General features: G+C 43.2%; 1 protein-coding gene across 11 annotated transcripts in view; it reads right to left on the reverse strand.

Annotated features, from left to right (window-relative positions):
• Positions 1-14,661, reverse strand: part of Gabpb2 (GA repeat binding protein, beta 2) — a 36,345-nt gene that overhangs the window by 12,753 nt on the left and 8,931 nt on the right. For 5 of the 11 annotated variants that reach the window (NM_029885.1, XM_011240060.3, XM_011240059.3 and 2 more), the window contains 5 exons: positions 14,322-14,418; positions 11,945-12,084; positions 10,123-10,290; positions 9,213-9,407; positions 5,623-5,773 (listed from right to left, as the gene is read on the reverse strand). In NM_029885.1, coding sequence (NP_084161.1) covers positions 5,623-5,773; positions 9,213-9,407; positions 10,123-10,290; positions 11,945-12,052 — 622 coding nt within the window. In that variant the 5' untranslated portion in view covers positions 12,053-12,084; positions 14,322-14,418. Of the gene's footprint in view, positions 1-5,622; positions 5,774-9,212; positions 9,408-9,493; positions 9,605-10,122; positions 10,291-11,944; positions 12,085-14,321; positions 14,419-14,661 lie in introns of those variants that run through there. The other 6 variants (NM_172512.2, XM_006501252.4, XM_006501251.4 and 3 more) reach the window with 2 other exon arrangements.

A 14,661-nucleotide genomic window follows, 5' to 3' on the forward strand; every position in this document is an offset into this window, starting at 1 on the left:
ATTTAAAAGTGCTGGAGAATAAAAAACAAAAGAAATCGTAATTCACTTAGCAGATGGGCCACCAAGCTGAGGCTCTGAGAGAGCTGGAGAGGGGGCTGACACCAAGTGAGGGCTGCAAGTGTGGCCAGTCCTGGGGTGATGGGATCTGACTGTGATGCCGAGGCATGGGGTCACCGAATCCATTAGAAAGGGAAAATGAGGACCAGTGGGAAGGAGATAAATCCTCCCTCAGCCTCGCCCCATCCTTACTGTGTTCCCTAATCCAAATGGACTTCAGCCAACTGTGTGGTTAAAATTCTTTTAAGGCTGAGATGGCTCAGCAGTAAAGGTGCTTGCTGCCAAGCTTGATCCCCAGAAGCCACATGGTGGGAGGAGGAAGCCACTCCTGCGACCTGTCTTCTGACTCCACGTGTGCTTCAGCATGTTCCACTCCCTCCACAAAGTAAATGTTCCATTGACAACAGTAGATTAATTCAATGTGCTTGGCACAGTCGACTACATTTCCCTTACTTATTTGTTTTCTTCCATTGCTAGTGCCTAGCAGAACGTGATGTCACCCACTCCCGAGGCCTCTGTGCAGCCCTCCTTGGCAGCAGGCTTACAGAGCATGGCTCCTCACAAACTGAGCATGGTGAGGGGACAATGCTCCTCCTGGGCTGTGCATCCGCAGATAATGACAGAACAGGACAGCCTTACAGAGCACACATGCTTAACAGCCTCAGGGTTTGAAGCTGGATAAATGATTGACAATGTCTATGGTCCCAGCACAACAGAGCTGAGCCAGGGAAATGGCTCAGTACAAGTCTAAGACCAGCTTAAACTACACAGTGAAAAGGTGTCTCAAGTAAACAAATATTCCCCAAACTTCACATTTTATTGATTTATTTTTGCTTTTGGAAACAGGGTCTTGTGTAGCATAGACTGCCAACACAGTTGCTACGTAGCCATGTATGACTTTGAACTCTGACTCTTTGGCTGCCACCTTCCAAGTGTTGGGCTGTAACCATGCGCTTTCATAGCTAATACAAGCCTCAAGTTTCCAGTTCCAAACACTCAGCAAGGCACAATGGGTTAATGCTTTGAAAACCACTATTTTCTACTTTAACTACAACGTGATGTGCTTTAAAAAAAACTGTAGTGTTTTACTCGTGTATCTGAATGCTGCTCTCACAGCAAACATCTAGGTTAGTGAATTAGCGCTGATGATGAACGAGTCTACCTTTATGAAGTAACTCAACACTTCTGCAGAAGTATACTTTTTATGTTATGAATTTCATTTCCCCCAGTCTTTCATTGTAACTTCAGAGATTATGGCAAGCATCAACTTATCTCTCCCTCCAAATCCAGCCTTATTTGCCCCGTCTTGTGACAATGGACCTGGACCTCATAATTGAGACTTCTTGTCAGCTGGCAAGGAATTAAGTCAATATAAAAGTTGCAGCTGCCAGGGCTGGGGAATGTAGCTCTGTTGGTATCGTGTTTGCCTCCCTAGAACATTTGAAGCCCTGGTTTCTATTCCCAGCAGGGAGGGGCATGAGCCTGTAAACCTAGCATTCAGAACAGAGGCTGGAGGGTCAAAAATTCAAGGTCATCTTTGGCTATACAAGTTACAGGTGAGCCCAGGCTAAATGAGACTATTTTAAAAGGAAAAAGGAACATAAATATGCATACAAATACATGTATAACTATATTTTGGGAGACGAACAGTTTGTTGAATACATTCCAAGAGGGCAGTGGGCCGGAGTACCCAGAGTACAGCCTGCAGCCTGTTGGTAACTCTTTTGAGGTAGTGTATGCTCACATGGAAGGCAGAGGTCAGCCTCTGATGCTGTTACCCAGGAAGTGGCCAATCTGTCCTCCTGAAATAGGCTCTGGGGTACCCTGATTAGACTAAGCTGGCCTCCTTTTATTGTTTTTGGTTTTGGAGACAGGCTTTCTCTGTGTACACTTGGTTGTCCTGGAACTCACTCTGTAGACCAGGCTGGTCTACTCAGAGATCTGCTTGCCTCTGCCTCTCAAGTGCTGGGATTAAAGGCATGTGCTGATCTTTTTAGTTTGAGGACATCCTGATCTTCCTAACAAGTTCCAGGAGAACCAGGGCTACATAGAGATCCTGTCTGGAAAAAAAAAAAAAAGGTCAAAAGTGAACTGAAAAAAAATGAAGTGTTAGCTGGAGGTAGGGGGGTGGGGCAAAGTGGAGGTGGGAGTGGCGCACATCTTTACCGTGTTTGGGAGGTAGAGGCAGGGAAGGATCCCTGAGTTCCAGAACAGCCAGGGATGTCCACAACGAAACCCTGTCTCAATAACAACAACAAACAAAATGAGAAAACTTATGAGCGTATACAATGAAGCTCACTGTTGCCTTCTGGGGGATGTGACACTGTCACCTCTCCTTGCCCTTCGCCCCTGGCCTCTAGCTCATGAAGTGGTTTCCTGCTTCAGGACTGCCACTCCAGCCCTCTCATCATTTAAGAGTTACTTCTGAAGTCCTGAATCAACTGGACACTGGGATAAAGTCCTCAAGCCTGTGATGGTGGTGTACAGGTACAATCCTACCACTTGGGAAGGAGAAGCAGGGACATCAAGTGCTCAAGACTTTGAGGCCAGTCTGGGCTGCACAGAAAGCTTCAGGCCTAGACTGACTAAACAAACAAACAAAAAATCAAAACAACGAAACAAAACAAAACCAAAAAAACCCAATTCAACCACCTCATAAAACAAGCTGTTAAATTCCCATGTTTGAGATCAGTACACAAGACTTAGAAGAAGACTTTTCCAAAGGTAAGCTGCTCGTCAGTCAGTCAGCTCCTAGCTGTAAACAGTCTCTTTCTGTTCCATGTGTTCTTCTTGATGCTGTGGTTGTGAGCTACCCTTTAATGGCTGAGCTATCTCTCCAGTCCTGTGGATTTTTCTTTTTACAAGACTATATTTATTTTTATTTATGTGTATATGTGTGTGTGCATGGCTGCCTACATGGGTTTATGTGCATCCTGTACCAGCAGGTATCTACAGAGATCAAAAGAGAGCACTGGATCACCTGGAACTAGTTACAGGCAGTTGAGAACCACATGAAGGGTGCTGGGACCAAAACCCAGATCCTCTGCCAGAGCAGTCAGTGCTCTTAAGCCCTGAGCAATCTCTTCAGCCTCCTTGTATAGCCCTGACCTCCGAATTCTGTCTGTGTTTATGTCTATGCTCTCATTTGCTATTCTGCCTCTCAAAAGTAATGCATTTAAGATCTTTCCTTTGACATACAACTTGCCTGGGAATGTAGTTATTCTCCTTTTCCCTTAGGTACTAGGACTGAATCCAGTGTCTTGTGCATGGTAGGCAAGTGCTCTAAGAGTGAGCTACATTCACAGCTCAGTTATTTATTTTTACTCATTTGCTTTTATACATTTTCTATTTATTTAATGGAAACAGGCTTTCATTACATAGTTCAGGCTGGCTTGGAACTTCTGGTAGTTTTCTGAATGCTGGGAGTACCGAAATATAATACCACATGCTTTACTATTTATTTACTTTGTTTTGTTTTTGTATTTTGTTTAGTTTGCAATAGGGTCTCACTAAGAAGCTCTGGTGGGCCTGAAACTTGTTATGTAGACCAGGCTGGCCTTATCCTCACAGAGCTCTGGAACCTACTGTGTAGACTAGGCTGGCCTCACACTCACAGAGCTCTGATTACAGTGTGAGCCCCCACACCATCACACCCAGCCTAGTCTTTAATCTTTCAAAGTCAGAAACAGAAAAATAAGCCAAGAGTTAGGAATTTATTTGAGGATGCAAGTTCTCCCATCAAAGAACACATATATGTGAAAGAAAACGATAAAAATAAACTCACTTGCTCCTTTTTAGAGTTTAAAGCATACAAGTGTCAGGCTAGGTGTGTGGCACACACTTGTAATCCTAGGACTGGGAAGGTAGAAGCCTTCCCAAATTCTACAAATTCAAGGCCATCCTAGGCCACAAGACCTTGTCTCAGCACTACTCCATCTACCTACCCCACAAGGAAACATGCAGGTGTCAATCAACTGATACTAAGTACTTTCTCTGCTTTGAATAATTATAATAAAGTACATACATACAACATTTATTCCAAACCCAGCAATCTCAGTGATGAGGGCTAAAGTAGGCCAGTTTAAACCACATGAGATAAAAATCAAACAAAAATCACACACACACACACACACACACACACACACACACACACACACACACAGACACACACACACACACACACACTCTCGAGAGCAGCATATATGCTCCTGAAAAAATGGAGTTGGGGTTTTGGATGCTTGTTTGTTTCAATACAGGTTTCTCACTCTGTGTGACTGCCTCTGCCTCCCAAGTGCTGGGATCAAAGGGATGAGACACCACGACCTGGCTTACAAATTAAGTTTACTCTACTTAAATAATCGCATGTACCTCCTTTATATTAATATTTCAACAGCTACTAATTTTTATCTTATTTTGATTTTGTTACTGTTTTCAACTAAGAATATTTAATTATTTCCCTCGGCAGTACCACACTTAGATGCTGTTATATTTTCATTTTAGGGTCAGGTATAGCCTTTTTTCCCCTTAAATTAACCTTGAACCTCTGAGGTTTACCTTAAACTTCGGATTTTCCAGCTCCTACCTTCTTTGTGCTAGGATTACATGTCTGTGCTCTCAAGCTGTTCATGTAGTAATGGGTAGTGATCTCAGGCCTTTGTACATGCTGGGCAAGCACTTTCATAACTAGGCTACATCTGAGCCCAAAGCTTGCCTTTTCAGTTGTTGTTTGTTCAATTGCTGATTTATTATGTGGATGCTGCTGGCCTGGAACTGAGAGATCCACCTGCCTCTGCTTCCTGAGTGCCAAGATTAGAGGAGTGCAGCAAGTCACAGATTTCAGGGAGATTTAAGGTAGTAGATGCTGGCCTTAAATTCCTGACCTTCCTACATTCACCTCCTGGACTGCTGGGATTACAGGCATGTGGCACCAAGCCTGGCAAGGTATAACCTTTTCATTATTAAAAAAAAAATTTCTTTGGAGGCACAACTTTCTGACAGATAAATATGTAGAATATTTTATTTTTAACAGTGTTCATTTTTACTCCCACGATTATAATTCCCCACAATCTTCCTTTTTTTTTTTTAAGAAAGAAAAATGTCTTTGCTTTTAAAGTTATTATAAATTTGTCTATGGTGGTTCATAGCTGTAACACCAGCAATTAAGAGGCTGAGGCAGGAAGACTGCTACAAGTTCAAGGCCAGCATTAACTACAGAATTAGTCCAAGGCCCTCCTGCAATACAGTGAGAGCCTGTCTTAATAAACAAAGGAACAGCACACAGAGAAAGGAGGGCTGTGAGCACAGCTCAGGCGTGGGAGGCCCAGGCTCATTAGAAAGCACGAAGAGCAAGAGCTTGCGCTGCTTCCCTTCCCTTCCTGTGGGATTAGAGATGTGCTCTATGGCCTCGTACACGCAACCAGGGTTCTATCTCACAGCTTAATCCCAGAACTTTTGAGGAATATTGTTTATGAGTGAGTATCAGACAGAATATCTATTTATGTCTAGGAAACTAGGACTCTGCTCATTTTTAAGCCTAAAACGGAGGCCTCATTATCAGAACCCTACCTGAGGTTGCTTTGGTGTTGGCTGAAGAGACAAAGCTAGCGAGGTTAATGACCTCTCCAGAGGTGAAGATGAACGGAGCAGTCACAGTCACAGGGTTAGCCACTGGGTTGGCTCTCTCGTGGTTAGTGTTCACCTGATTCTGCATTGCTTCCTGCCAAACAAAGCAGGTTATTTCAAAGTCAGTACACTTAGCTTTAGTCACACAGTCACTGAACAACACAGCCCCGCCCCTCCCAAGCTCCATCAAGCAGAACTAGTCTGGCATGCAATGTCCAGGGAGCGAAGGGTTCTCATTAGCACTACAGCTTTTCTCAAACTGAAGCAACCGTGTTAGCTGGCTTCCCCGAGCTTGTTTCTACTTGAGAAAGCAGAGGTGTGTTATTCACATGCCTTCTATATGCCTCACTTAACCGCTCTGCATTTTAACTTGAAAAAAAAAGGAAGGGAAGGAACTGGTCTGCAGAGTTTAAAAGTAATTTGCAGCACTAATATTCTGTGATCAATTATCTACAAGACAAGATGCTAGCAGGAGATCCCTGCAGAGCAAAAAATACTCTCTAGAGCTTTGTCCTACAACATGTTCCATTCTGCCACTGAAGAAATCCCTGAGAGAACGTGTAACAAGCAGACAAACGAGGAGCAGATTCTCAAGTCTAGTTCCATATGCTGCACTCTGGCTTCCAAGGATGTCTGCTCAATTTGGTGAAAAGATGCTTATCTTTTATTTTTACTTTCAGAAGTTTTCTACAAACATGATAACTATCAAAAAAGTCCAGTTATGAAAGGGCTTTGAACAATAACTGAAAGTTGAGGAGAAGAACCAGTCTTTGGAAAACCAGCTGTCATGAAAAACAAACAAAACCCGAAAATGCACAAGCAGCTATTTTTCATATGTAATTATCCCCTTGACTAAGAACTTCAATTGAAACAGATTATTCATTTTCCGGATACTGTTAAATTCTTTCTTCAGTCTGCTATTTCTAACCTCCAGCAGCTTCCTCGGTGGAAGCTCTCGGGCAGGCTTGCCGAGCCTGATGAAAGCAGTCATACGTTCCTTAGCGCTGGCTGTCTTCTCCAGCCAATGTACCATCTCCGATTACCTTTTTAAACAACCACACCAATCCTGGATTTAACTTTCTAAATCCAGATGTGCTGGTTCAAACGTGTAATCTCAGCACTCCAGAAACGGAGACAGGAGGATCACCTTGAGTTTGAGACCAGCATGAGCTTCAGAGCAAGTGCCACATGAAGCAGAAGCACACAGAAAGATCATCTTTCAACTCCCTCTCAAAACAAACAAACAAACAAACAAACAAACAAACAAACACAACCCCCCTTCAGTCTTGAGAGGTGATACACAGCTTTAGTCCCAGCACTTGGAAGGTAGAGGTATGAGGATCTAGGTAAATTTAACAACAGCCGGGTCTACAAAACTACTTCTAGGAAAATCAGGGCTACATAGAGAGACCAGTCTAAAAAAAAAAAGCAAAACAAAACAAAGAAAGCTTCTACTATGTTCCCACTGCCCACAGAAACTACCACCTCACTAGTTGCATGGCAGACCCAGCCTACCTGCCAAGCACCTGCCATCCCCAAACCCCAGGTCCATTGCTCCTTCTCTATACATAGCTACTTTTTTTTTAAAAACATTTCCTGTTCTTTTACATATCTGTTTTTTGGTTTTTTTTTTTTTTTAAAGATTTAATTATTTATTATAGGATTACACTGTAGCTATCTTCAGACACTCCAGAAGAGGGAGTCAAATCTCATTATGGATGGTTGTGAGCCACCATGTGGTTGCTGGGAATTGAACTCAGGACCCTCAGAAGAGCAGTCAGTGCTCTTACCCACTAAGCTATCTCTCCAGCCCTACATATCTGTTTTTTGTTTGTACTTTTTCTAACATGGAATTTTTTTTCCTTAATAATGAATACAATAACATTACTTTTCTTTGTGTGTGGGTGGAGAGGTTATGCATGTGGGGGGCAGAAAACAATTGGCAAGAGTCAGTTTTCTCTCCTTCTACCATGTAGGAACAGAAAAGCAAACCTAGATCATTACACTTGGCCGGTACTTTTACCTGAGCCAGTTCACTGACCTGATTAATTTTTTTCACTCTTAAATTTATTTATATACTTATTATTAGACTGGATTATCATTATTTTAGATTGGATCTGTGTGGCTCTAGATGTTTGGTTCAAATTCAGATATCCACCTCCCTCTGCCTCTGCCTCCTGAGTGCTGGGATTAAAGGTGTGAGCCCCCAGGCTTGGCTCTGAATGGTTTTAGTTGGTGCGCATGTGCACACAGACGTGACAGTTAGAGGACAAGTGCTGGTATCTGTGCTCACTTTCTAGCGCGTGGCTTCTAGGGGATGAACCCAGGCCATCAGGCTCGGCAGCAAAACTAAGTCATCTCACTGGGCCCTAAATTTATTTTGGTTTTGTTTGTCTTTATTTTTTGAGACAGGGTTTCTCTGTGTAGCTCTGGTTGTCCTGGAATTTATTCTATAGACCATGCTGGCCTTGAACTCAGAGATCCACATGTCTCTGCTTCCCTAGTACTGGGATCAAGGCAGTGAGTCTGAACTTCTAATCCTTGTACCTCCACCTCCAAATGGTGGGATTCTATATGCATGTGCCACGTTGCCTAGAGAGTGTCTTACTGTGTGTGGATGTGTGGGAGGAAGGATGCAGCCAGAAGACAGCCTGAGTGTAGCTCCTCAGATGCTACCTTCCTTGGTTTTCTGAGATAGGGTCTCTCACTGGTCTGGAGTTCATCAAGTATGCAAGGGTGGTTGGCTAGCAAGCTCCAAGCCAAGCAAGCTATCTGCTTCCAAAACATTAAGATTATAAGCGCATGTTTCCACAGCTGGTTTAAAGTATTTTTAATTATAATTTATTTGTTATGTGTGTTGTGCACTAGTGATCCAGGGCACACATGTGCATGAATTCTAAGGCATGTTCCTCCAAATTGTAACATTCCCTCTCTCTAAATCAGAAGTCTGCTCCAGAAAGGAAGGCGGCTGAGCAGCCTTTGGTGCAAACAGGAGATAAGCAAAAGCCCGTATATCCGAGAGGAACAGACGCCGGGAAGATTCTTGAAAGCCCCACTAACAGTAAAGGGAGCAAAGAGTTGTGGGGGAGGAGACTTTGAGCAGCAGGACGAAGAAAGGAAGATGTCTGGATTGTGGAGCTGCCTGAAAGCTGGGCAGCTCTCAGAACCAGAAAAGATCTGTAGTCTTTAGCTTTGCAAAGACTACTTGAGAGGCTAGCTTTAGCTTTGGCTTTATAGTAAGACTCTATCTCAAAACATAGGCCAGGCATGGTAGTACCTATCTGTAATTCCAGCATATGTGAGGCAGGAAGATTACGAGTCATCTTTAATTACATTCAAAATCTGAGATTGCCCTGGGCTACTTTAGATACTGTCTCAACTGAAAAAAAAATAATGAAAGAGAGGTACCAATATAGAATGACATGATCAAGACATGCTGTAATTTGATAAAATGGGAGGAAATTCTAATTTACTTCAGCTCCCTCAAAATAATCTCTAAATTAGTGTACTTTGGGGGATATAAAGAAACACACCTGAAGCATGACCAAAATCTCAGTATTGTTTTTCTCCATTGCTATGTCAAAGGCAGACTTATCAAATTTGCTAAAAGCGTAGACATCAGCTCCATATTTGATAAGTAACTCGACGACATCCCGGTGATGGTGCTCTGTGGCCCAGTGCAGAGCTGTCATCTGCAGCATGTCCTTTGCGTTCACATCTGCACCACTCTGTTGGGAGAAAAGCAACCGTTCAATCCGTGTAAGATCCCGTTACCAAACAGATTCACACAGAGACATTTAATGCTAGTTCTCACTTAAGGACTCTCAGAGGGAGAGTCACTCCTCACGGCCTCCTGAATGCTGAGACATTATGCTTTCAGTGAGTGGGTCTGCTAAGGACATCACTGGGAAATTCTCACAGATGGCTGAGGAAGGGAAAGGAACAGATTTTGTTGCATTTATTAACAGAAAGCTGAGTAGGGCCTGAAAAAAAAAATAGGCATAAGTACAGAGAACACCTACAGAAAAGGAACGAAGAAAAATCAATAAAATCTGTTTAGCCTTTAAAAAACAAATCAGAAAACAAAATAATCTCCATGATGACTCCTGAAACACAGTTTCCATGAGTAAAATAATAAGTAAATGAATGAATAGATAGATAGATTTGCAACTCAGTGACCACCTACACTAAGTATTTCCAGACCACTTTCCTACCACTATTTAAGAAAAAATGTCTTACAGCATAATCCGACCACTATTTTTTTGTTTGTTTGTTTTGTTTTTCAAGGCAGGGTTTTTCTGTGTATCCTTGGCTATCCTGGAACTCGCTTGTAGACCAGGCTGGCTTAGAATTCACAGAAATCCGCCTGCCTCTGCCTCCTAAGTGCTGGGATTAAAGGTGTGTGCCACCACTGCCAGGCTCCCGCCAGTATTCTTGCTTTACCCTAACAAGCAGTTCCACGATGTGAACATGTCCATCAGCTGCAGCCATATGCAAAGGGGTCCTGTCCACTTTGGTCCGGGCATCCCTGCTAACGCCAGCTCGAAGGAGCACTTCTGCTGTGGAATAATGACCATACTGGGCTGCAAGGTGAAGCGGTGATGTTCCGAGCTGTTGGAAGATAACACTCATTAAGTTCAACCATGTGAAGAACTGTATCATTTCTGGGTAGAGATATATGAACAAGAAATGAATCCTATAGTATTCATTCTGGAGAAAGACTCTTCCTGGGCAGATAGACTGAAAAATGATAGCATTTTAAAGTTAATGTACTGAGGCTGCAGAGAGCAGCGGGTAAGAGCACTGACTTCAAGCATGCATGCTGGTGACTCAGCTGTTACTCCAGCTGCTGGTGACCCAACATCCTAACCTCTAAGGTTAGGCACCTGGACTCACATGCACATACCCCATGCAGCCATACTCTCATGTACATCATTAAAAAGAATAAAATAAATAAAAATTAATGTTGATGGGAAGGTAAAGGGGTCATAAAACTGTGAAGTGTACTGATTTTTAGTGAGATAGAGTTACTGAGTAAGACTCACTAGAAGACAGGATTTTAGGCATGGCTCACAAGATAGTTTTATTTTCTTCCTTTTTTTAAGCATCAAAAATAATATTCTGAGGTGGGTATGGTGGTACAGGCCTTTAGTCCCAGCACTTGGGAGGCAGAGGAAGGCAGATTTCTATGAGATGGAGGCCCAGGACACCCAGGGCTTTATTGAGAGATCCTGTCTCAAAACAAACAAACACATGAACCAGTAAGACTCTGAGGTTATGAAGTATTCATACTATAATAGTCATCACTCCAGTGGACTGGTGAGATGGCTCACTGAGGGTCCTGAGTTCAGATCCCGGCAACCACATGGTGGCTCACAACCATCCGTAATGAGATCTGACGCCCTCTTCTGGAGTGTCTGAAGACAGCTACAGTGTACTTACATATATAATAAATAAATAAATCTTAAAAAAAAAGGCATCACTCCATTGTCAAAATTATTACCATCACTCATCGCTTAGGAAATCTGTGAATGCTAAGATGTTCCACATTATTACACAAACCTCAATCTTTTGAAGCTCTCTGGTCTGCAGGCCAGTTGACAGAGTTGACAGGCTCACCATATCAAACTTTTTTGTTTCTTTGTTTGTTTGTTTTGTTTTTAAAGTCAGGTTTGTTTTTTCTCTGTGTAGAACTGAGTGTCCTGAAACTTGCTCTGCAGACCAAGCCGGTCTCTTGAACTCAGTGCTTAGATTAAATATATATACCATTCTGCCTGGTATCTGTAATATTTATTTACATGTGTATGCATGCATGTCCACATAGGTATATGTGTATGCAGGTCAGAGGGCAACTTTTAGGAATTTTTTTTTGTTTATTTGTTTTTTGACACAGGATCTCACTATGCAGCTTTAGCTATCCTGGAGCTTGCTATGTAAACCAGGTTGGCCTCAAACTCCAAGAGGTCTTCCTGCCCCTGCCTCCCAAGTTCTAGGACTAAAGGCATACATCATCATATCTGCAAATAAAAATATTAAAAATAAAACAAAAGGGAAAAAATCCCAAGTACTTAACAGCTACAATTACAACCTATATATTCAGACAATTTGAATTGGAAAACTAACAGGGAACCTAGACAGTGAGGTGAAACAAAGCTCTCCTACAAGGAATGACCCAGGAACCCAAGAGAGCGCCACTCCTGCTGAGCCTTGGGGACTGGGAAGGCATGCTTGCTCGGGAAAGCACAGGGCCTTTGGTTGAGCTTACCCAGTCTGTGGTGAATGGAGCCCCATTTGCCATCAGTGTCCTCACTTCATCGTCTTGGCCTTTCCTTGCAGCTTCTAGCAGCCTCTTCCCCAAGTCCACCAGAGACATCTTAATGCATAGAAACAGCAGTTCCCAGGTAGCTGCAATCCAAACACAGGGGGAACAGTCATCTGCAACATTCTCTTGCCTCCCAGATGCTAATATACAGACACGGGCCACCACAGCCACCATGCAATGTGTTTACAAGATGCTTTTGTTTGGGGACAGGAGCTCAGGCAGCCTACTGGCCTTCGACTTTTCATCTTTCTGACTCCAGTACCCAAGTACTGTGATTACAAGCTAGTGTCACCAGACCTGGCTCCCTCTCAGCCACACCCCTTTTTATTCTGAGGCAGTATCTAAGTAATTTGACCAGGCTGGTCCAAAACTCAGTCCATAGCTTACTTAGGTAGACCTACAGTTTGTGATCTTCCTGCCTCAACTTCCCAACTAACTAGGATTATAGGTTTTCATCACCAGACCCAGTGGTAGAATATAATTCTAAAGAATACAGTTCAAAACATGCACCCTAATTTCTAGGCAAGGCACAAGGGTACCTATTCGTAAAATGTTGCTTGAAGGAAACTGAGTTTATCATCCCTCCATGATACTCTGCAGCACATGACTGGGTTGTAGGAGTGGGCATGACTGTGTGGTTGGGCCTGAGACCCTGTATAGGGTAGGTAAACTCCCCACTGGCTCAAAACTGGCCAATTCCAATAAAGACTTCCTCAATCTCAATCCAATTCCTCCACTAGACACAAAAGGCCACCAGGGCCTGTGAGATGGCTTAGCAGGTAAAAGTGCTTTCTGTAAAAGCTGGATGGCTTGTGACCTACCCCTCAGAACTCCAGGTCCAAGAGAACTGACTCTGATTTCAGGCTGTCTGCTGACCTCTGAGTTCATGCAGTTGCAGTGGAGTGTGCTCCCTCCCCCATCATACACAAACAACAATACAATTAAACAGAACACTGGGCAGGGCACATGCAAAATATTCCTCTCTGGGAACCTCTCCCATTCTTAGGAGTTTTCATTTTTTCTACTAAGGAGCATCTTTTTTCAACTGAATTGCACGTGTTAATCTTTTTGTTTTCTAGCTACAGTGAGATGATGTAATGCCTATCAACGTTTATAGACAGAAACTCACTTTCCTTTTCCTTCCAGGCAGCAACTCCTGTAGCCCAGGCTGACCATTAACTCACTGTGCAGCTGAGGACAGCCTTCAACTCCTGATCCTCCTGTCTTCACTTCCCAGGTACTGAGAATGTGGGCAAGTGACATCACAGCCAGCATGGCCAATGACTTGCTTAGAAATAATCGAAAGTGTGGTTTATGGCTACCGAGCCACATTTACAACCTTACAGGAATGGCTGTCCTGGAACTCACTCTGTAGACCAGGCTGGCCTCGAACTCAGAAATCCGCCTGTCTCTGCCTCCCGAGTGCTGGGATTAAAGGTATGCACCACCACACCTGGCCAAACTATTTTTTACTACAGTGATATTTGACTTTTTTTTTTTTTTTTTTTAGCATCTTAGCAGTTGCAATGGTAGTGAAAAATAGTTGCCTTTGCCCAAATCAAATTGTGAGGTAAGCTTACTATTTAGTCACTGCTATGTGCTTTGGGGGGGGGGGGGGGGAGTTCTATTTAAGAAAATCCTTGCCCTGCAAGGAGGTATGCACCTGTAACAGCAGCAGGCAGGAGTGGAGGCAGCAGATGAGAAGCACAAAGCCAGTGACAGTCACACAGTGAGTTCTAGACAGGCATGGGCTCGTCTCAATTCTTTTTCATGCTCTCTCTCCACACGTGTGTGTGTGTGTGTGTGTGTGTGTGTGTGTGTGTGTGTGTGTGTGTGTTGGTCGGTCAGAGAACAGCTTGTAAGAGTTGGTTCTCTCCTTTATGGTGTGGCTTGAGGGACTCAGGTCATCAGGCTTGGCAGAAGTTAGCCATGAGCTGCCTTGCCAATCTAAGAACCTGAGTTTGATCCAGGGATCCACAAGGTAAAATGAGAGAAGCAACTCCAGACAAGTTACTCATAAACCACGCCTCCAATAAGTTAATAAAAAATTCAAAATAGGGCCTTACGGCAAAGCCTGTAATCTCTGTACTCCTGGATAATGAGATAGGAAGATTCCAAGTGGGAGACCAACCTGGGCTATATCTTGAGACCCTTATCTCAAAAAAGAATCAAGGGCTGGGGATAGGGCTCCTTGTATAGAGTGCTGCTTAGTATGCACAACGCCCTGGGTTTGAGCTGAGCATGGAGACACATAAGTTCAACACCTGTCTGGGCTATAATATGAATTCAAGAATAGCTTAGGTAATTCAGTAAGACTTACCTCAAGCTAAAGAGTAGGGAAAAAACAGCTCAGTGGTAGAACACTTTTTATATGTGCAAGGCTCTAGGTTCAAGTCCCAGTACAGCCAAGAACAAAACTGTAAGACAGAAAATTGGACATAGTACAAAAATTCTTTTGATAAAGTTTCAGAGTTCTCTTTTTAACTAATTTTATTGGTTTTAAAACATTTGTATTGATGACTATTTTCACCTGAGTCTATTTCTGTATGGCCTTGTGGCAAAGGCCTGTGATCTCAGTAGTCCTGGTTTCTAGGATGAGATATGAAGATTCCAAGTGGGAGAATATGCAATATCCTCTCTAGGTCAAAACAGGGCATCAG

This window comes from Mus musculus, chromosome 3 (assembly GCF_000001635.26).
Source record: "Mus musculus strain C57BL/6J chromosome 3, GRCm38.p6 C57BL/6J".
Lineage (NCBI taxonomy): Eukaryota > Metazoa > Chordata > Mammalia > Rodentia > Muridae > Mus > Mus musculus.